A 23,912-nucleotide genomic window follows, 5' to 3' on the forward strand; every position below is an offset into this window, starting at 1 on the left:
TCTGACATAGGTGCGAATGCCTGACGGATCTAAAGGGAGCGATCAGACAGCAACATATGGGAAGCATCCCGCAGTCGTCGGCAACCCGTGCTGCTCCGCTGCAGAAGCGGAGTTAAAAGACACCAGGGAAAGTCCGGTGTTATCCGAATAAGGCAGGCCACGGGCGAACTTTCCCCTGTTTGATTGCTCAAACATGCTGTCATGTGTTGGGATGGTCTGATCAGGCCATCCCGCCTCCGTACTGTGCCCCCCCCCCCCTCGCAGTCATCGCATACTCCAGTGCGGAGGTGCAATTCCTTGTTTATGTGCAAGGGAAACAAACGGCAAGAAAAACACCGACTCACCCACAGTTGCAATTGATCAATAATAATGATAATGATAATAATAATAATGCTTTCAATTTATTAATTGCTTTCCCCACAAGTGGGCTCAAAGTGATTTACAGTTACTCTTTAGACAGGGGACGAACAATGTTTCATAGGGGATAGGGAAGACAACATATAATTCATTTTAATTGTACACGCTGTAACTGCACAGTGGAAACGTTTCTGGCTTGGCTCAGTCATGTCCTGAACGGCTGCATCGACCGGCTTGATGACGTTGGGGCTTCAGGACCCGTATGTCGTGTCACCACACTGCCACCACCTGGCCGGGGCCTCCCACTGCAGGGATTTTTCGTAGCCGAGTAGATTCTTCCACCTTCCAGATCCTGGACCAGGACGTCCCCAACCGACAGCTAACACCTTCCCAGAGGGGAGTTGGTGCGCCCACCCTCTCTGAGGAGTGGTTCCCATTTTATCTACTCGCTGAGGCTTTCGAATGGCTGGGTGGACGATGAGCTGGGGACAACAGGCTGGCTGCTCACACCAGGGCGGGGCTCGAACTGACACAGTTCGGATGTTAAGACAGTGGGATATACCCAATGTGCCACCGCACCCGCAGCTTCAAAGGGCTGTGTGATCTCGCAACTGTGTGTCAAATTCCTCCGGAGGAAATAGCCTCACTTGCCCTCCGCTTCAACTGGCATGTGTGACCGCAGCCTGAGTGTTTTGTAGGAAGTAGGTGAAATGCAATTAATCACAATAAAATTTCACAATTAAGGTAAAATGAATCTTGTGTTAGTGACCTCAGGGGATTGCAAAAGGAATTCTTTCCCACATTGGCCTGACACAGCCCAACAGTCTGGGGTGAGGCAGGTGCAATTCTTTCTCTGGCGGCCGGGGGGGGGGGTGTCTCAGAGAAGGTGATGTTGAGACAGGTTGCGCTTCCATCCCCAGCAGTTGGCTAGCTGCTGAAAAAAATTGGTAGGAGTTACAGTGACTCCTCTGGGGTCTGATAACAAGCTGTGGGGCCAGGATGCCGCAGATGAAAGTGCACTTAAGGTGCAACAGACTTATGGCAACCCCAGCAAGGTGTTCTCAAGGCAAGTAAGAAGCAGAGGTGGTTTGCCATTGCCTTACTCTGCAGAGTCTTCTAGGATTACCAGCTTCAGATTTATTATTTATTTACATAATTTATAGTCCACCTTTCTCACTTGGGTTCAAATCGATTACACAGAGTGAGTCAATACAATTGACAGGGTAAGGGTATTCAGTAAACAGTTCAATACAGTTAGGGTTGTTGAACCAACCAGTCATCTGAACTGAAACAGCATACAGTCTTAACATGACATATTAAATGATACGAAAATTACATAGGATCCTAGTTTCAGTAAGTTAGAGTAGTTGGAAAATGCCTGGAGATTTTGGGGATGGAACCTGAGAAGGGTGGGGTTTGAGGGGGGGGGAGGGACATCAATGGGGTATAATGCCATAGAGCCCACCTTCCAAAGTGGTCCTTTTCTCCAGGTGACCTGATCTCTGTCACCTGGAGATTAGTTGTAATCCCAGGAGATCTCCATTTGGTAACACTAGTGGTCTCTCATCCAAGTATCAACTTTGGTTAGCTTCCCAGATTGGATGAGATCAGGCTATAACCATGTCGTCTTCCCTTCCCCAAAGATGCCATAGTTGAAGGGGAAAGTCAGTGCTAGGTATGAAAAACTTCAGAGTTCAAAAAGGGGAGTGTCATGATCATGGGCTTATAGTAGTACAGCCTACAGGCTCCAAGGAAGCCGGTACTAGAATAACTATCAGGGCTTAGATTTCCCAGGGATCCTTTGGACCCTGTGATTGGTTAACAGGGGATGTGGAGGAAAAACGTACTCCAGCAGAGTAGAGAGTGGTGCCTGGGAAGAAGGAATAAAAGGCCTTGCCCAAAGTGGGAGGAGGGTGTTTACTCCCAGGGAGCAGAACTGGTGAGGCTGCTGTAGACGGAAGGATCCCTCATCCAAAAGAGGTGAGTCAGTCTGAGACCAAGTACCTAGAGAAGGCTAGGACAGTATAGTCAGATGCGTTAGGTTTTCCTACCTCTACTGTGCTCATTTTTCCTACACATTATTGAATCACAGTTGTTGTTAAATTTGGCGTAGTGGTTAAGTGTGTGGACTCTAATCTGGGAGAACCGGGTTTGATTCCCCACTCCTCCACTTGCAGCTGCTGGATGACCTTGGGCAAGCCATAGTTCTGTCAGGGCTGTCCTTGAAAGAGCCATTCTTGAAAGAGCTCTCTCAGCCCCACCTACCTCACAAGGTGTCTGTTGTGGGGAGGGGAGGGGAAAGGAGTTTGTACACCACTCTGAGGCTGCAGTCACATGTGCCAGTTGAAGCAGAGGGCAAGTGAGGCTATTTTCTCCAGAGGAATTTGACACGCAGTTGCGAGATCACACCTCCCTTTGTAGCTGCGGGCTCAGCCTGTCACTGTGTGATCAGACGCAACTGCAGGTGAGTTGGGTGGGGGGTTTGGCCGTTTATTTCCCATGCGCATAAACGAGGAATCACACCTCTGCACTGAGGGCCCTGCCGAGTATGCGATGATGCTGGGATGGCATGATCAGACCATCCTGACAGCATGAGAGTGTGCTTACGTGATCAGACAGGGGAAAGTCCATCCATGGCTTGTTGGAACCCGTTAGAGCCGGACTTTCCCCGGTGTCTTTTAACTCCGCTTCTGCGGTGGAGCAGCACAGGTTGCCGATGACTATGGGACGCGCTGCAGGATCATCGTGTGATTGCCACCTTGCCCCTACCCACGGGACCTCGACGGGACGTGTGATCAGGTGGCCGCGTGTTATTTTGCTCTGGGCCAAACTGCCACGCTTCCCCCCCCCCCCGCGCATTTTGCGGCCCGTGTGACCAGGACCACTAATGATTTTCCCTTGCTGACACTTATGACTGAAACTCACTCTCACAACACTGCCACAGTGCCACCTCTTACCCCCCCCAAAATAGCTTCATCTTTGGTGAAACATTATTTGACTTAATTCATGCCCCCACCCAATCACAACAAAACCTAAAGACAGATTGCGGGACATCCTTGGTTCAGTCACTTATTTCCCAGCCTAGCCTACTTGATGGAGTCTTTATGAAAATAAAATTAAGAATGCCAGTGTGGGGGAAGAAAGGGGACGGGCAGCTAATTCTTTACACAGCCTTGGTCTGGAGAGAACCATCACCTGGAAACTTTTCTCCAGCACCTGCTGGATGACCTTGGGCAAGCCATAGTTCTGACAAGAGCTGTTCTTGAAAAAAGAGCAGTTTCTGTCAGAGCTCTCTCAGCCCCACCTACCTCACAGGGTGTCTGTTGTGGGGAAGGGAAGGGAAAGGAATTTGTAAGCCGTTCTGAGACTCCTTTGGGTAGTGAAGGGCGGGGTATAAATCCAATCTCTTCTTCTTTTTGAGGCACAGCTACAGAGCAGGTTGTGGGTTCACCTGCATTTTCTTCTTTGATTGGAATTAATAGGCCCCTTCTGCTTTTTTGCTGTGCCATGAAGCTTGCTGGGTTCCGCCTGCCAGTTGCTCTCTCCCTGCCTAACAGCAGGTGTGAGGAATCAACATACGTTTGTGGTTAAAGTATGGGGGGGGGTGCTGAAAGGTCACAGGTGGAAGAAGAAATGGTACAAAAATGGCCGGGGGGGGGGAAATATTACTATGTATGTTGTCCAGGTCTTTAACCAGGAAAACAATTTTAAATATAACCTAGACAGCATAAGAACATAAGAACATAAGAGATGCCAATGTTGGATCAGGCCAAAGGCCCATCCAGTCCAACACTCTGTATCACACAGTGGCCAGAAATACCAGTGCCATCAGGAGGTCCACCAGTGGGGCCATAATAAAAAGTAGAGACATCACCCTGCCAACAAAAGTCTGCATGGTCAAAGCAATGGTATTCCCAGTAGTCATGTATGGCTGCGAGAGTTGGACTATAAGGAAGGCTGAGAGCCGAAGAATAGATTCTTTTGAACTATGGTGCTGGAGAAGACTCTTGAGAGTCCCCTGGACTGCAAGGAGATCAAATCAGTCAATCCTAAAAGAAATCAACCCTGACTGTTCCCTGGAAGGCCAGATACTGAAGCTGAAGCTCAAATACTTTGGCCACCAAATGTGAAGGGAGCACTCACTGGAGAAGACCCTGATGCTGGGAAAGATTGAAGGTCAAAGAAGACAAGGATGAGATGGTTAGACAGTGTTATTGAGGCAATGAACATGAAATTAAGCAAACTCCGAAGCATGACGGAAGACAGGAGGGCCTGGCGTGATGTGGTCCATGGGGTCGCAAAGAGTCGGACTCGACTGTGCGACTGAACAACACAGCAAGTACTGATTGTTTTAAGACCCTCCAAAAGCCTTGGGTGGCACACCGGGGGCAAAATGCAGGGGGAATGGCATCTGATTGAAGAAAATACACAGAAATCTCCCAGGTGGTTGCTCCACTGCCAGTAGCACAGTGTAGTGATCAGAGTGTCAGAGTAGGGTCTGGGAGACCCAGGTCTGAAATTCCACTCTACCTTGAGAGCTTGCTGGGTGACTTCGGGCTAGCTACTGTATCTCCACCTAACCAGATTATTGTTGAAAGGATAAAATGGAGACAAGGGGAACTGCTTTGGGTCTCCGTTGTAGGGGAATGCGAGTACGAATGACGTAAGTGAACACATAGTATGAATGGCTTTGCACTTGCAGCAGGACTGGATCCAAAACAGCATCATGAGGATGCAGCCTCCATGGAGGGAAGGCCAGCCGCACATAAGAGCAGCATTCTCGCTTTTGAAATGCCAGATGGGCTCAGTCACGTGCAATGTTCCCTCTAAGCTGTGGAGTAGACTTGTGAGCAGAAATTCTACTTTGTGAGCTACTGGCATTAAAGTTGTGAGCAAGCAATTTGGCTGCTGCATAAATTACTTTGCTCTGGAGCCATCCTCCCTGAGCTAAGACAAAAACGTGTGAGCTGGAGGCTAAAAAACTGTGAGCTGGCTCACAGTAACTCAGCTTAGAGGGAACACTGGTCCCGTGCAGCGTTCCCTGGCTCCCCCAACACAGCACCCGGGCCGGGCGCTCTTCTTCTGCGTGTTGCCCGTCCGCTATCCCCTCATTTCCCCCTCTCAGCTGGGCTATATGTGGCGCCTGGAAGCTCCAGCAATCTGCTCCAAATGTTTTCCATATTAGTTCATCCTCCTCACTGCAAATACCAGAAACGAGTCAGCCCGCACAAAAGGGGAGTGCCGCTGGGCAGCGAGGGAGCAAGCACAAAACGCAGGCGCCCTTCCAGTCCCCCCTTCCCTCCAAAAGTCCTTTCAACATGGGGAAAGAAGAGAAGAAAGCTTCAAGCAGCCCGCCCCGTAACAACCTGAGCCAGGCAGGACCTGGGACGGAGCAGAGGAAGGAGCCCGAAGCCGCCCCGATGTCCAAGAAGCCGCCCAAAAGGGATCCCGGCGCGGGCCAGGAGGAGGACGCCCACAAGTGCTGCGGCTGCCGCTTCCCGTTACTGGTTGCCCTCTTGCAGCTGGCTTTAGGAGCCTCCGTCACAGTGCTGGGCTTCCTCATGGCCAGCATCAGCTCTTCCGTGCTGGGCAGAGACACTCCATATTGGGCTGGCCTCATTGTAAGCATACCAGTCTCTTTCTACGATTCCAAGCACCAACGTGCATGAAATGCTGCACTTGAGACTAACCCCCTGCATGCCCTACTACTACACCTCTGTTCGCCTCGCTCTAACTCTTGACAAGGGAAATTGCCTGGCCCTGGCTGCAATGTGTGTGTGTGTATGTATGTATATTTATATATATAATGCATTCACAGAAAGTAGCTATTGCAATGGGAATTCTGTATAGAGAGAGAGCCTTCCTACAAGCACCACAGAAACCTTGGGAAAAGTTATATACACGCTGAGCTGCATGTGCACAATGTAGATTTAGAATTCCTATCAGGAAGGTTGCAATTTAAATGGGAGACACACATGGAACAACCTTGACAAAATAGGGAATTGAACATCTTTGCTTTGATGTCTTTCTAACCATGTTGGAAATGGAGTAGCCATTTGTAATGTATCCAGTCCAGACAAGTCCAGAGACAAACGTCGAGCTTCGCTCCAAGAGACAATGGACTATGTGGATCCTAGCCCGCTCCAATCAGGGGGCTAGGTTCCTGGCCGAGAGCCTATGGGACTCTCGGCCACTGTAAATAACCTATAGGGAAGTAGGGGTGTGTTTTGGGTGGCAGTTTCTCGGGGGATATAAGCTGGCCTGCGAGCCGGCCAAAGTTGTCTTGTTCCGGATAGAATAAAGTACGTGTTGCTGAAATCACTCTCTGTTTGCGTACTTTTCACCATTCATGCAAGCTTCCACAATGGGAGGAGGAGATACTAAATAAGACTGTCATTTCGCTGGATTCACATTTGCTTCCTCCCCCACTCTGGAGTTGCGCCAATAGGTCATGCCACTTTGGATTTGGATTGGCGCTGTCTAGTGTGGGACCTGCTTTGAGAAACTTATTCTGAATTTCACATTTAACCCTTCACCTCTACCAAAGCCAGAGTCACAAGCAGCATGCTATCTGCTTGCCTCCTGGCATGAGAACAGAGAGGGTAAAAGCATCTGATAAAGCTATTTGTGAGCACGGCAGAGCACATGATTATTTGGGGCCATATGATTTTGGCAAAGGGATGCATGCCTTTTTCAGCACGGATGGTATCTCCACACTGATTTGTGTTGATTAAACGGGGAGAGAGGCAAATGGCCATTTATGCATTCAGTGTTTGTTTTTTAACCACAGGCTGCTTTTTTCTATCTACTAGATGTGTTTCAATATGCTGGGGGGGGGGGAGGGGATGACAGCATACATCTTCAGTGGAATTACCTGCTGGCATGGGAGAACTCATGTTGAGGGTTAGCAATAACAAGAGGTGGACCCGCGATACTCGCGCGAGGGTGGGGAGGGAGGCAGAGCTGACATTTTGCAAATCCATTCTGCACATACCTGGGTTACAGTTTCGATGTATTGTTGTTTTATTAATTGTTAAGGGTGTGGTTTTTTTTAAAACAAACAAACACTGGAGGATGCTCCAGGAACCAGTTTTGGTTGCTATGTACCCACCACACAGGCACAAAATCCCTGCTCAAGAGGGGACTTAACCTACCCAGTTAATTTTGCGTCCCTTTGGGGACTGAGCACCACCCCTCAGCCACCTTCTTGCCGCCCCTCCCCGCCCTTGCATCCTGACGGCCTCCCGATTTCCAGGCTCCCCTTGTGGGAAAGGGAGGCCTCCTTCAGGCACCCCCAGAACCCCCAAGTTCTTGTGATTTCACACCCATTCCTAGCAGGGCGGACAATGTGCCTTATCCCTTTCCACACAACTTGAAGGCCAAAGGCCATTTGATCCTCACGACAACGTTGAGGTAGGGCCAGGAGAGCAAGAGGCGCTCTGTCACTTTTGCCTCCCTCAGGCGGGGCCTCGGCAGAGGATTCGGTGCGCTGGAGCCTAGAAGGAGGGACCATGGGCGGCCACGGGAGGGGGCTGCGCCTTCCCGACGCCCCTGGTCAGTTGTGGGGGTGTGTAGCTTTGGGAGGCCGGCCTTCCATGAGGGAGATAAGGCCTCCTTGCTCGCTCGCCTGCCTGGGCGCTTTGCCCTGGGCGCTTTCTCCTTCCCTCCCCCGGCTCCGAACCGAGCACGCAGAGAGTTGCTCAATGTCAGGCAACTGCTTTATCACAACTAACGTCCAACTTAACACAGACACAAAGCAGTAAAAGCGGCTCCAGAGGGGTGGAGTTAACTCTTCCAGTTAACTCTTGACTTTCCATTTTCCTACACTTATGACGCACTCCTTCGGCCAGGAAAGCTCCTCGAGGCTGGGCGGAGCCCGGCTGGAGGCAGGAATCGCCACTTAAAGCCTAACCGGGGCGGAAAACTTAAAGGAACCAGGAGACCACACACCCCCTTCAATAGCAGCTGCCAACGCGCCTCATCCAACATGAGCTTCGCCGTCTCCCCCATGAGTTCCACGGACGCGCATCCACTTCTCCCCGAGTGCCTTCTCTGGCGCAAAGAATAACAGAGGCATCCTCTTTTGTGTGGCTGCTGGGAAGGGCATTGGCCAGTCAGATCACTGGCTGAGCTGCTCGTCTCCCTCGTGGCTCTTTCTCCTCCCCCCCCCGGCTCCGAAGCGAGCTTTTTCTCCTCCCCCCCTCCTGGCTCGCCGCTTACCTTCCCAGCGGCGGCGGCATCTGAGACGGTCGCAGAGCATTCCCTGCGCATGCGCAGGGGACGCTCTGTGAGTTTCGGGGGGATTTAAACATCCCCCCGAAGTTTTTTTCAAGATTCAGGATTTTTGTGCACACGTGGGGACCGCCCCACGTGCGCACAAACCTCTCCCTCCCCCCAGGTCCCCCCGATGTGCGGATTTATCTATCCGCACACCAGGGGCGACTTCGGTATTAGTATATAGATCCTTAGCCCCCCCCCACCTCCCAGTTATTGCATTTTTTATTATGCAAAGGCTAGTCTGCAAGCCACATGCTCCAGTGGGGGTGATGAGTTTAACACTTGCTTGGGCTATGTTCCCAAGCATCCCAGCTCCAGAAAGGCCCACTCCCCTTGTTCAGGGCAGGAGGCTTGACTAGATCCATGCTCTCTTTGCAACTTTCCCACTCTTGATTTCATGTAGGAGTTTAGGCCTAGAAAGTGTGGCAACTGTTGTTATTATGCTAACTAAAGGCCTATCAAGTTATTTATTTATTTATTTATTTATTTATTATGGGATTTCTATCCCACCCTACCCAGTGGCTCAGGGCGGCTAACAGCATACAAATACTAAAACAATAAAATACGTTTTTTAAATACAGTAAAAACTGGTGCTTCAGTCTATATAATCTATACCATTTACAGATACTCGGCGATTATTTGCTGCCTGTGATCTTGACAATAGAAGCGTCCCCGACGCAACAAACTAAGTTGTATGTGCGCGTGTGAAAAGTGCCAACCTCTCTCTCCCTCCCCCATGACTACTGCTCCTTCCATACCCTCCCAGATGGCACAGAGGCAATCGTGGCAGGCAGAGCCGTGGGGCTGGTGGGGGAGATGGCAAGCTGGGTCTGCCCAACTGGTTTCTCAGTCCAAACTTGGTGTCCAGGCCCTGAGGAAGAGGAAAACAATTAATGACAGCAGGAGAGAAGCAGGGGACCTGCCAAGACCTGTGGGGTAGCATTTAATTGTTTTTCTCCCCCACTATTTCCTCTTTGCCTTCCCTGAAAGCCCCCATAGCCTCCCACCATTTCCTTCCTCCTTCTTGCCTTCCCACTCACCAGCCACTTCCTTTATCTGTTCAGTTTTTCCTCTTTCCCTCCTTCCCTTCCCTGGCAGCCTCTACCCAGGAAAACTTTAGCCCAGTTGTGTGGTGCCAGCTGCCAGGCTAGGCCTGGTTGTATGGTAGGGAACCTCCAAGGTCTTGTGAGTGGTCCCTGTTTCCCTTTCTCACACTATTTCCTTTCTCTCTCCTCCTGGCAGTCCCCATATCCTTACCTTTCCCTGCGTCCTTCTCACCTACCCATCCGCCTACATTTAATCTGTTCCCCATCTTAAGGCAGAGGTGTCAAACTCATTTCTTACGAGGGCCAGATCTGACATAAATGTCACTTTGTCTGGCCAGACCATGTGTGCCATAAAACATAATGCCAGGCACCGGAGATAGAAACTTTATAAAGGACAGCAGCTGGTCGGCTCTGAGCTGTTGCATCCTCACTGTAAGGCCCCATGGGCTGGGAGGGGGGTTCAAAGGAAAACCCCTGGGGAGCCAGCAGTGCGGCACTGGGCAGATGCTCCCTCACTGCTTGACTGCTGCAGATGAGGCTGTTCCACCATGCTGAAGCCACAATTGGAGCCTCCTGTTCCCTGCCTTGCACTAGTTGCTCACGGGCCGCATAAGAGCCCTGGATGGGCTGGTTCTCACCACCAGGCCTTATGTTTGACACCCCTGTCTTAAGGTATATTTGTTATTTCATTTATGCCCTGCCTTTCTCCTCAACGAGGAGTCAACGCTGTTTACATCATTCTCTTCTCATCCATTTTATACTCACATCCTAATCTGGAACTAGCCAACGCATTCGTTCCAATTTTGGCATATGTGCTACCAAAGCCAGGCTTGCCAATGGTTGCTGCCAGGCCTGGCTCCATAAGTCCTCCCTCAAAGGCCAAAACAGCATGGAAAAGGGGTCTGCCCCATCCCCTGCCTTTTACTAATAGAAGCCAGTTGCGGGAGAAGCAGCTGCCCACATGACAGTGAAAAATGTTTTTGTTTCCACTCCCTGGATCTGCATAACCATGCCCATCTCAATATGATCATTACCTATTTTTATCCTCACACTGATCTTTTGAGGTCAGCTAGGCTGAAAGATGGCTGCTGGTCTAGGGTTACATAGGGATGCCAGCCTCCAGGTGGGGCCTAGGGAATCCCCTGGAATTACAGCTCATCTCCAGACTACAGAGATCAGTTCCCCTGGAGGAAATGGATGCTTTGCAGGGTGGGCTCTGTGGCCATCGTACCCCAATGAGGTCCCTGTCCTCCCCAGGCCTGTTCTCCTACGTCCTCCCCAAATCTCCAGGAAATTCCCAACCTGGATCTGGCAACCCTACGAGGCTCTCATCTGCCACTGGTGGCCAGGTGAAACCTGGCAACTCTACCCAGTGAGCTTAAGAGCTGAGTGGGGATCCGAAGTTTGGTCTGAGTCCACACCCATGATACTGTCTACTGCAGCAAACTGGTGACCCAAGAGACCATGAGTGAGAATGGCACGGAATCATTTCTTGGCCATTTCCACCAGTGACTATACAAAAGCATGTTTGAGCTTCCCTCCATGCAAGTTCCCCCTTGCTGTTCACATTCATCATTTGGAACAGCAGAAGATGGGCCCTGGATCAGAACACAGAACCCGTTTCCAAACAGTAGGAGCCCCTTTTGAGTTGTTACACTGTACTATGTATATGGGACAAGCGAGCGACACACAGTTCTCCCAATACTTGTAGTCTCTGTTTCTTCTGAAAGGGTAACATGCATATATTTCCATTTTAGAACAAATGTACAGACCCCAGATTACTGTGGGATGTATGCACCGAGGCAGAAAATCTACATATTGCCCTTTTCAGAAAAAAAATTGCAGTCATGCATATCAGGATAATCGTGTTTAGCATGTTTGCTCCGTATGTGCAGTCACAGCACCAGGCTGTAACAACTAGAAAGGGCTAATGATGAGACAAGATGGTCTTTGTCAGGCACGCCAATGGCTATGTTTGCCCCTCTGCTCTGGCTTGCATTTAATGCACCTTCATGTCATATAATCAGCCCAAAGAGATCTCAGGTCATTTCATACTTGACCTGATTTCATGCTATGTTCTGTGTTCCCTCTAAGCTGAGTTAGTGTGAGCTAGCTCACAGGTTTTTCACCTCCAGCTCACAGAATTTTGTCCTGGCTCAGGAAGGATGCCTTCAGAGCAAACTAATTTATGCAGTAGCCAAATTGCTCGCTCACAACTTTAATGCCAGTAGCTCACATAGTAGAATTTTGCTCACAAGACTGCACATCTTAGAGGGAGCATTGGTTAAGGTATTTCCAGGGTATAGCTTCCTGTATTCCCAGAAGAGTACTTCTGTGACCAAAATGGATACACCACCAGAGAAAAACAGAATAGCTCAGTACTTGTGGGGTGGACTGGTTGTGTATGTCAACAATGTGAACCAGGGTGGACTGAGATAACCTACAGATTGTTTCCATGTTTCCATGTTAAGGCACCTTCAGACGTGTACTTACAATAGCCAGATGTTCATTATTGTTTTAAATACATGCCTTGTGTTTGCCATTATGCATAGTCATATCTAGATGCTTCCACTGACTTACTGAAAGGCAGTACCACTAGAAGAGAAGATTGTTGTTGTGCATTACATAAGCTGCCCCTCCCTGTCTATGGCATTGAATTCAAGTAGCAACCCCCCTTCCCCCAGATCTCAGACCCAGTAGTCCATCTGTTAGTCTAGAAGTACCTCTGCTAACAATATATGGCATTACACCATCCACACTGACCCTAGACTCAAAGCCCCAAAACTTGCAGTTAACATCATGCAGTTTCCAGTAAAAGTATCGCCGCCCCACCAGATTACACAAGGGCTCCAAATCCAAATGGCCTTGTTTGTGCCGATGTTCAAAGATGTCATTTAGGGAGACCAAGAGACAAGGTGTCCCCTCACCTACATTTTATGGGTTTCTAATTAATTTTTTTGTGCCTCTTGGGGACACAATGTGAGTTGGAGAAACAGGAAGAAGCAGAAAGGGTTAAGTGCCCCTCCTCTCCAATGCAGTGAAGACCCTTGTGTTGTGGGGGCAGCTGCTACCAAAGAACTTCTTTAAAAAATCTGCACATATCTCCAATAGCCAGTCAGAAGCCTCACTGGGCAAAAGTACCAGTCACCTTCTAAAACAGGTTGTGGGTGCCAGGATAGGTGGTTGGCAGCCACCACTGTGCCCACAGGCAGCAGACGGGGGACTCTAGAGCAGACTATCCTGTAAGCCTTGGTGTTCAATTAAACGTTTGTAATGGAATTCCTTTTTAAAAGAATGAAGCAGTTTATTCACAACCTTGTTTCAGAAGTCCGCATAGGATGGAGCGCCGAGGAGCAGATTAATGCAGCATACAGTGAACTGCAAAGTGCAACTGTTAATTTTTAGGAGAACAGACTTCAGGCATTTATTTTTGCGCATCAAATACACAACTGTGTCCCTTGAGGTTATGTTTTGAAGGCCTTTCTGCCAAATACAGCAAGGGTCTATGGTAGTGCCTTCTACCATCATCAAAAAATTAAACAGCCAAGCCGCTCCCACCAAACAGGCACAGGGTTCCTCACACACCCCCCCAAGCATCCTTCCCCTACCCTGATTCCTTTACAAAGAGAAAGTAGCTTTGGGTTTGGGAAATGCCAAGCTGCCCTTAAAACTGGCACACTTGAAAATACCAAATCTGTTTGAGATCAAGTGAGGAAAAATGGTTATTTCTAGCAATGTATCATGTTCATATATTTGTCATATCTTCTGTGTGGAAATTAAGCTTGTGGAAACAATGAGGTGATTGTTTAATGGCTTCGGAGGGCAGCTGAATTTCAGTCTCAAAAGCTTTCAGCACACTTGTTGACATGATTGATTCATATCACTTTGGCATTTGACCTGAATTTCAGACATGGGATTGTCAGCTCTGGGCTAGAAAATTCCTGGAGGTTTCGGGGAGAGTGACGCCTGGGGAGGGTGGGATGTGGGGAGGGGCTTCAACAGGGTATGATGCCATAAGAGCCCACCCTCCAAAGCATCTATTTTCCTGATCCCCCTTTTGACATATATGCGTACTCTGAAATAATCAGGACAGCACAAAATACTGAAAATATTGTTGTGTGTTTTTTGGTCAGAAAGCCCCCTGCATTATTTTAGACAACCAGTTTCGAAGTGCAGAAGACTGGCATGTAGATTTTGGCACTGCACTGGGATATCATAATGTCTGGCTCTCAATGCAATATGTTTGTATTCTGGAGCACACGATGCTTCTTTCTCGTGGTTGCTTATTAAGATCAAAATGAGCAATGGTTCCTTTCTTGGCAGTGCAGCAGAACATAGAAACAGCATGGTGTACAATACCGACAAGTGCTTGTTTTAGCAACATCCTACTTATGTGCACTCCCCCCCCCAATGTTTTACTAACATTCCACTTTGCTGGGTGTAGCAGAACTTTGCAGCAAATTTTTGAGGCTTTGGGGGTTAAGTTAGCAAGAGATAATAGACGAAACTCGTTCCTGTAAGTCTCCATTTGGATTGTCCCATTGCTGCAGCTAACCTCCTGTGACAGGAGAGTGATCAAATAGTGCTAATGTGCTAAATAGGGCCTGATTTGTTAAAGGGATTGAAGGGAAGCAGTTGACATGATTCCCTCCTCCTTTATTAGTGGCAAAACTGTTACTCTGTTCCTTGCAGAAAATCTAGTGCTTTAGTCCTTTTGCATGAACTAAGGGGAATTTAGGCAGTGGGACAACAAGAGCAAAATGATCCCAGCATGCAAAAAGTGAAACTGGGGTTCATAACTCTTTTGGGAAGACAAACTTGATTTACTATGATAAGATTAAAAAATCTGAGAATAAATCTCTGGGCCCATTTATGGTTTAACAGTCACTTGCCTTCTACAACTTCAAGGTCACAAATAAAACAGGAACACAGAGGCACATAGAGTATTGCAATTTTTAAAAATCCTCATACATACATTCTTTATTTACAATCCAGAGATCAAACAAAAAAAAAATCTTTCAAAATTGCTGTTAGGATAATGAAGCAAGCAGAATACGTTTATTCAGTTTTCCCTATTTTTGCAGGCATTTGCTCGATTTTTGGAAGTGAAAGAGAAAAGGCAAAGCAGAACTTGTGGCTAACACAAAGAGTCACAGCCTGGTTCTGTTGGTGGTAGTTAACCTGTCTTGACAGTACCATATCTAGGGTTGCCATCTGATCTCTAGACTGCAGAGGTCAGTTCCTCTGAAGAAAACAGCAGCATTACAGGGTGGACTTTATGGCATTATACCATCCCAAAGCTCCAGGAATTCCCCAAACCAGAGTTGGCAGCCCTAAGTCTATGTCAGACTGTAGATGGGCACTCAGATTACTGAAGGCTCCTCTTGCAGCTCAAAGTGGAACAGTTTGGCCCACTCTGCATCTAGCATTTGCTCTGAAGCTCTGACCATGATACCACACTGACTTTCTTAGCGTGGCTGCTGTTGAACAGTAGCAAGCAGCCAGGCCTAGCTGAATCATGCAGGTCAGGTGGTATCAAGTCACCTAGAGGATGCTGCTAGACCTAGGTTTGCCAGCCTCCAGGTGGACTCCGTGAGTCTAAAGAAAAATCCAAAAAGTTGAAAAGGAAAAAAACCCTCAGGGAGGGTTGAATTCCCCCCCAATACCTTTTGAAATGGCCTCCACAGGGATCTACTCCAGGCCCTGCTGCACTAAGGGGGGGGGGGAGGAAGCAAAAGCAGAACTGGAGCACTCGGATTGGGAAGGATTCCTTCTGCAGTAGCCCCTGTAAGAAGAACTCTGTAAGCTCTTGGAGGATTGGCTACATTAGGAGTGTGTCACCTAATACGCAAAGGAATTCCTGCTACAAATTTATTTATTTATTTATTTATTCATTCATTCCACTTTTACCCCGCCCTCCCCGCAAGCGGGCTCAGGGCGGCTTCCAAACTGACAAGCAGTATTCAAACGCAATAAAACATAAATACAAGCATCAGTTAAAACACAAACAATCCATATAAAACATTCATTAGATGGCGATAAAACTAAAGTGCAGTTTAAAGACACATTCAACGGGTGCCCCCACATTAGGTCGTATTGGATCAGAAAAGAGCCCTGGAGTCATCATGGGCTACAGACTAGATGCTCAGTTTTCTCCCTGTTACTTCTCTGGGCTCTAGACAAACAGAAGTCCCTTGTTTGGGCTCACCATCCTCATTCACATTGCAAGATGGATTCAGCCACTCCAGTAGGGGCTCCAGAATAAACATTGTGAAGTAAACAGTGGATTGACTGCTTTGCATACATTGGTGGCATGGTATTTGGTATTGGAAAGCGGGAGGCTTTGCTCTGACTCTGGCCTTTTATGCACGGTGGTTTCCCTCAGTTTCACAGCATCTCTTCATCACATTTTTTTTTTGTTCCACATGTCCCCCCACGTTTACCTTGCATGTCCATCAGGGTTTGGGGTTTTTTTTAGTTCTGCATTCATTTTCATCCCTCAATTCTTGGTTCACTTTCAGCTTGCTGTTTCCCCAGCTTCTCTGGAAGTGCTTTTGCCACAATTCTTCCCCTTGCTTCGCTTCCAAGCCAAAATAATTCAGAAGCAGAGACATTCCCTTGGACTCCCCCCCCCCCGGCCAATCCTTCTCCCACTTCCTCAAACTCCTTATTGGTCAACGGGCATGTTTTTTGAACTAGGAGATTCTTCACTCTGTTTTTACTCTTGGGTAGCCATCTTAGAACCCTAGCAAAGGTTTAGGGGTCCCCCCCCGTATCAGTGTACAAGTTCCACTCTCGCCTAGACTTTCCACCTTTTATTTTTTTTAACAAGCTGGTTTAGTCTTGCATTATTAGTTTATCGCTAATCTTGGATTGCCATGGGGGAAAAGGAAATGGAGCGAGCGAGCAAATGGGCACGCGTTGTGCTGGCGATGCCCCCCACCCAACATGCGAACAACCACCCAGCCCAAGCCTGTCTCCCTCATCAGCCCTGTGGCAGGACTCTGGCTCTGACTCTACCATGGTCCCCCAGAGGGCACCCACAAAAGCCGAAGTCAAGCTTTAAGGCTTGACTGCTCAGATTATCCAGAGTTTAGTGTCAGTACAGAAAGGGCCTCTGCTTTCTCTCTTGCCTTTTCAAATGGAATTTTGTCTTTTGTAGCTTTGTGTCGTGGCAGTGCTAGGGCTGGTGATGCTCTGTATCTCTTATCAACCGGATGAGAAGACCTGCGTCCAGTTTGCCATCAAGGTAAGTTACTTCATTTGTTTTCTCTTCCATGACGTTCTTATTAATATCAGACATTTCAGAAGGCAGAAACATGGATGAACACGATTCCCAGGGCTTCAATTGTTTGGGTGTCAGCCCTTCCACATTCCTCTTTGTTCTTGCCAAGAACTGGTAGAAACCAGAGGAAGACTGGCAAAGTGAGAGATGATGTAAGCAAATTTGACATACAGGATTAAACAAAACCAAAACAAATACAGTGGTTTCCACCAGTTGTGCTGAATGTGGTAGCCAGCCTCCAATTGTTTTTGGTAGCCAGTGAGGCTTTGCTTTCTTGTTTCCTGCTTCAAAAATTGAAAGCCAGTGAAAGTCAAGTACTTGTACATTTTTCCTCGGTTCATCACGTGAGTATTATTAGTTCCACACAGGCCCAATTCAGATGTGCGCCATGGCTCATAGAGAGAGGTGGTTTCAGCCTTCCCATCCCCATGTCATTTTTCTGATCTGAAGTGGCCTAGGGGTGCTGTAGCCCTTGATGGGGTGTACCTAGGTGGGGTATATATTATTCCTGTGGCTTTCTTTGCTGGGATCTGGAATTACATTTTTGATGTCACCGGCAACCCCGTGACCATATCTCTGAATGCCTCATTTTGTGGTTCAGAATGTGTGCTACTTCAGCATAGAGTTTTGATTATTTATTTTTTAGAACATGAATATTCTCACCCATGCTTGTCAAGTGGCATGTGAGCAATATACAAAGATTGGGCATTTGGCTCAGATTATTGGCTGTTCATGCTTCCTCAACCAGGAGAACCAAAAAACAGTGTGAATAAAATGCCAGCCACAGGCCAATCTGCCCTTCTCACCAGCCAGTGTTTATCTTAAGTTGTACAAGAACAACCAGCCTGAGCCTCTTTACTTGGTTCCCCTCCTCCCAGTGCCTACCTGCCATTTTGGAATTGCCTCTGGGTTTGTCATGTGGCTAGCCTGCTGATAGGTCCTCAGGACCATTTTTTCCTGTTTCATTGACAGGTTTTTTTGGGGGGAAACCATTCCCCTCCCTTTTGACACATAGAAAATGTTTGTTTCATCTGCCCCTCAAACTCCTGAAGCCCTGGACTGAAAGTCAGCAGGGTAAAAGCTTTGGCCCAACACTAATGCGATCTTGGGGTGTATTGACAGAGGCATAACATCCAAATTGCAAGATGTCATAGTCCCGCTATACACTGCATTGGTAAGGCCGCACCTGGAGTATTGTGTGCAGTTCAGGAGGTCTCACTTCAAAAAGGATGTGGACAGAATGGAGTGGGTGCTGAGGAGAGTGACAAGGATGGTCAGGGGCCTGGAGACCACGCCCTATGAGAAAAGGCTGAGGGACTTGGGAATGTTTAGTCTGGAGAAGAGGAGGTTGGGGGGGGGGACATGTTTAAATTGCCTTCCCTTCCCTTCAAGGGGGGGCTTGCTCAGGCTCCCCGCGGCCGCGGGGTGCCCGGGCATGCCAAGGGAAGGCATGGGTGTGGCCTAATATGCTAATGAGCTGTGATGTCAGCGATGTGGCCTAATATGCTAATGAGTTTCTGCTGTTGGGTGTGGCCTATTATGCTAATGAGTTCATGTTGGCCTTTTTCTACAAAAAAAGCCCTGCTTGTCAGGGATGCTCTAGACTAATTCTGCATTGAGCAGGGGGTTGGACTAGATGGCCTGTATGGCCCCTTGCAACTCTGTGATTATGATTCTATTATTCTATGTCTGTACGTCTGATCATTGCCTTCACAGCTCATCATACAAATTCAGCATGCCAGAGGCATATTTTTTACACAACCATACCAACAATAGGCATGGTTGAAACATACTGCCAGGTACTTAAAATAAAATGTATCCCTATCAATTTTCACACAACTGACATTTAATTGCAGCTGAAATGTCAGCTCCTATATATGCAGCATTAACACACTGGATCTGAGGCCCTGATACAGGCCACATTGTTTGTTTAATCTTGTTTAAACAGGACACAAATGGAACTCAATAAGGGTAAGCAACATGCACAGCCTCAGGTTTACCTCAGTCAAGAATTGAATCTAGTTCCTGGAATTGAGTCTGTTTTCCCCCAAAGTCTTCTAACTTGTGTGTCTGGTATGGGAGGTTGAACATGAATGCCAAAATTTTCTCCTCTCTTCATTTTTCCTCTCACCCTGCCCAGAAACTGGCCCGATAGTCCAGAGCTGGGGGTGAGAAATTATCAGGACGCCACCATCGTAGACTCTGATTGGGTCTTAGTTTTATTAAATTGTTCTGTAGAATTCTAATGTTTTATATGTTTTTATGGCATTATGCCCCCATGGACATCACCCAGAGCTCAGTGTAAGCTGGGATAGAGTGATTAACTAACAACAACAACAGCAATAATAATAATAGTCCTGTGAGGTGAACTTGGCGGGAGGGGGCAGCCATCCAGTGAGGCAATTTAAAAAGATTGTCTTGAATATCAGATTTTGGGGCAGAAAAGGGCCTGTTGCTGCTAGTTATCATGGAAGGGGATTCTTTTTTGGCTTCTCCTAGTTTCCAAAGTGCCCCAGGAAGACTGTGATATGAAACATTTTGTGCTAAATTGTGTGCTTGTAGGGGAAAAGGTTTGTTACAACAGGGGAGTGAGAGGAGGCCATCCAAGCCTCACCTGGCCTAAGGGCCCCTTGGCAATCTAGTTCAGGGTGGTGTGTCCTGGGAGGATGGGCAGACGTACGCAGCTGGCTCCTGGTGTACATGATCTACTCACATGCACCTCCATGTGCACCTGGCAGTGGCTGGTCATGACTGCTATCTCCAGTCTTTTGTTTTCTTGGTTCAGTCAAGTAATGAAAGCAAGAGTCTGGAAAAGGCCTACCTTCCCCTCAGATATGCTCCCTTGAGCCAAAGTAAAAGGTAAAGGTAAAGGTTCCCTTGCTCGAAAGCCAGTCGAATCTGACTCTAGGGTTGCGGTGCTCATCTCCGTTTCAAAGCCGAAGAGCCAGTGCTGTCCGAAGACGTTTCCGTGGTCATGTGGCCGGCATGACTAAACACCAAGGTGCACGGAACGCTGTTACCTTCCCACCAAAGTGGTCCCTATTTATCTACTTGCAATTTCTTGCTTTCGAACTGCTAGGTTGGCAGGAGCTGGAACTAGAGATGGGAGCTCACTCCATCATGCGGCACCCGGGTCTCGAACTGCTGAACTACTGACCTTCCACAGCCTGCAGTTCAGCGTCTTAACCACTTGAGCCACTGCCAAAGTACCCCTCACAAAAAGGAATGGCCCACTGCATCTCTCTAGGTTTTACATCTTGGGCTTGGCCTCCTTTTTTTTTTTTTTTAAGGCAACAGTGGATGACAGCAGCATCACGGCACTGGATGCAAATGGATCATCCAACTGTTTGTGATGCAAGGAGTATGGCTGCCAACCTCCAGGTGGTGGCTTGAGATCTGGGATTACAATTGACCTCCAGAAGACAGAGATAAGTTCCCCTGGAGAAAATGGCTGCTTTGGAAGGTGGACTCTATGGCATTATACCCACTGAAGTCCCTCCCCTCTCCAAACTCTGCCCTCCTCAAACTTCATCCCCAAACAGAACAGAACAGAAGGTCAACTTAGGTCTTCTGCCGCTGACAAAAGATGTTCCCAACTTTCTTCCTTGGTTAGCATTTAAACAGCAAATTTGATGCCCACCCTAGAGGTTCACTGAATGCCTCTGGTTGGCCATTGTTTTTTTTTGGGGGGGGGGACTGGCTTAGATGAAATCTTTGCCTGATCCAGAGATTGGGCAAGGAGAGAATCTGGAGCAGGGTGAGATATGGCAAACGTAAAGCCCTTTGCATGGGTGGGGGAACCTATATAGAAGACAGGGGTAGTATCAGCTCCACCGGAAAGCTATCCTTGGGTATAAATAGCCCCCATGGCTACTAATTCTATGACAGGTGGATTCCCTAGCCCTCCTTCACTTCTCCTTTGCACTTTTCCTTTGGATTGTGGAGCTGTCTTCTTTCTTTTTATTCCCCCCCCCCCCAGCTTGGCTGAGGCCACTTGCAGGTGGAGGAAAGGGAAAGAAAATCCCTTTCCCTTTCAGCCTCTCTTGACTTGCAGGCTCGATTACTTTCAAGAGTGGTTCCACCCCCACCCACCCCCCAGTGGCAGTTCTCCTGTGGTGCTGAAGCACAAACACATGGCTCCGGAATGGGCATTGCAGTTGGCCACTGGTTTTACTGCTTGTCGTAAAACCGCCTGGATGGTTTTCTTGCATACTTGTGGAACAGTGGTGGAGGGGCAGAAACATGCCTGTACCTGGAAAGATTGGTCACTTTGGAGAGCAGAATGCCAGCAAAGCTCAGCCCACCTGCAAAAAAGTAATGCAGCAGCTCATGCAGGCTCGAGAAGGGGAGGGAGGGGGACCAGGAGGGATGGGCAGTGAGGGGCCAGGGCTAATTTGGCGGGGGTGTCACCCTCACATGCCCCCCATGGCTATTGGCCTGCCTCTTGGACTTCTGCTCCTCACCCTCACCCACAAAAGAGAGACATTTTTATGGACCCTTGGATCTAAAGCCTGGTCCATCACATGTCTGTTCCTCACACACTAAAGCATCAAATGCTACAACCTGTATAAATGAACAAACCGAATACATTTAGTGAATTTCCAGAATCTCAGAGATTCCCTAGTGAACATTAACAGTTATATCAATTTTACTGCCAGCGATCAGTGGTGTATGTTGGAAAAGTTGAGACAATTGTTATCTACTTTTGGACATTCACTGAAATTCATCTGGGATTGTCAGTGTTCATGTGTGACCTTTTGGCTGTTCACTGTCACCTACCATTGTGCTAAAAAGTGCCCCCTTGTGCTTTCTTTCCAGGTCACCTACTTCCTGTTGAGCGCTCTGAGCCTGGTCGTCTGTGTGCTCGCCGTGGCTTTTGCCGCCTACTGTTATTCCCAGATCACCCAGTTGACCTGTGAAACCATCTCTGAGACCTGCCAGTGTAAATTGGACACAGAGGATCCCCTCAGCAGAACTTTCATTTACCAAGATATATCTGACTGCCCCAACTTCCTTGGGACTTTCAGCCTTTACTTACTGATCCAAATAGTTCTGAACCTCCTGGCTGCTTTTGTGGGTTTGGCAGCATGTTTTGTGATGTGGAAAGACAGGTACCAAGTCTTCTATGTGGGCATCTGGTTGTACGGTTCAACTGTCCCTGGAGTCCAACAACAGAAAGTATAGGGATCTGGGAGGAGAGACATCCTTATCAAATCACCACCAAACTGATGACTGTTTACATAACGGGGGGGGGGGGGGAGTAGGGTTAGGGTTACATTTATGTAAATGGGGTGGTGGTGCTTAATTGATATATTCATTCAGATGGATAAGAGAAATATGTCTACAATCGCTATCCTCCTACTAGATCCCTTATATGCCCCAAAGAGCTAAGGGGAACCACTTGTTGGAACCAGAGTTGTGGATGTTAACTACTGGAAGATGCTGTTGGTCCACATTGCAAATGCCCACCTTTGTAAAGCTCTGCTAGGGAAGCATCAGTGTGATTCTGTTTCTGCTGCCAGGCCAAGAGGCCTTTTGCCAGAAAGAACTCCAGGAAATGTGTCACTTTCCTTCTTTGAATATAGCATGAGACCAAAGGCAACTATCCCAGAAAGTGCAAAAGTTAAACCCTCATATGTGTGTGCAAACCCATTTCCCCTCAGAGTGCTGTGATGGACCCCGGCACTTTCCCACTATCAGACAGGTTTTCCTGCCAAAAATTTGTTCCCAACTGTTAAAATGTATATAGATTGTGGTATGAAATGGTTCAAATCAGTGTTGCACACCTCAAAATCTCTTCTAAAGTTACCCATATATATCATTGTTGTCCAGACCTTTAAAAAATTTTTAAAAAATTGTTCCCAGCTGTGACTGAGCAGCCCCAAGTAGCATAGATTTAGTTATTGTTTTAAAAGTCTGTCCTACCCCATCACAAAGATCTAATCTGTTTTTTAGCCCCGCCCAGGAACTTGATGGGATAAGCAGGAGCCCTCTTGTTTTTCTCTTTCAAATGGTGCTTGAGATGGTATAACACTCAAACAGAAATAATGATTTTACTTAACAGGCAGGTGTAGAGAGGAATTGGAAATTTTGAGGAAAAAAATGTTAATACAGATTATTCTTCTTTTGACAATCAAAATAGTGTTGAAATTTATTTCCATGTATTCTTGGATCTTAACAGCGAGAGAGGTGTTTGAGTGAGTATTTTAGTTACAGTTACAATGTTTCTTCATATAGTTCCCTATGACCAGGTCTCCTGGAGACAGTCTCTTTATTTATGTACCTAAACTCTCCCTCGTTTGGAAACCACAGTTTATTTCAATATCCCGAGGTGTCTAAATCCGATTCCCTTCATAACCGACCAGGGATCTTCTCAGAGCAAAAGGCAGGAATCATTCTTCTCCTCAGAAGATACAGCCCTTTTCTTTTGGCCTGAATGGGAGTTTCTGCATACTACCCAATCACCCTCACCAAAATCTCAGTCCCAGTTCTGGTGTCTGTGTAAAATGGACTTCAGCTTAGGCTGACCCTTAGGCATTCAGTTCCGATTCCTCCTCAGAATTGATAGAAAACAGTTAAGGCAAGGAGTCGTTTCCCTTCACTCCAAAGGTGAACCTGTGTGACTCACTCTTTCAGACTCACTGACTCCAGCCGACTCTGTCAGAAGCCCACTGACTGCCTGACTTCCCAAAGACCAACTGGCCGAATGACTCCAAAAAGACCATGCCCTCAGCACTCAGCTAATCATATAGTTCTCCTCAGCTGGCGCTGGCCAATCAAAGTGAAGGGGGAGGAGGGAGCAGCCTGTCACTCAAGCTCTCCATTCCAGCGAATCGTTAACTCTTCACCTCCCAGGTCTCTGAAATGGCTGTACTAGGAAACTTGTTGTTAAGGGCAGTCCATCACAAGTGCCTTTTATACATATACACATTTATTGCTCTTTTATT

At 47.7% G+C, this 23,912-nt stretch overlaps 1 protein-coding gene across 1 annotated transcript; it reads left to right on the top strand.

Moving 5' to 3' along the window:
- Window positions 1–5,535: 5,535 nt before the first annotated feature.
- On the top strand, window positions 5,536–22,809 carry SSPN (sarcospan). Its single transcript, XM_015429451.1, has 3 exons — window positions 5,536–5,978; window positions 16,843–16,929; window positions 21,784–22,809. Exons 1-3 carry the CDS (start codon window positions 5,676–5,678, stop codon window positions 22,147–22,149), a joined length of 756 nt encoding a protein of 251 aa, XP_015284937.1. The 5' UTR covers window positions 5,536–5,675; the 3' UTR covers window positions 22,150–22,809.
- Window positions 22,810–23,912: the final 1,103 nt, after the last annotated feature.

The sequence above is a fragment of the Gekko japonicus genome, unplaced genomic scaffold (genome assembly GCF_001447785.1).
Source record: "Gekko japonicus isolate JY-2015 unplaced genomic scaffold, Gekko_japonicus_V1.1 scaffold169, whole genome shotgun sequence".
Lineage (NCBI taxonomy): Eukaryota > Metazoa > Chordata > Lepidosauria > Squamata > Gekkonidae > Gekko > Gekko japonicus.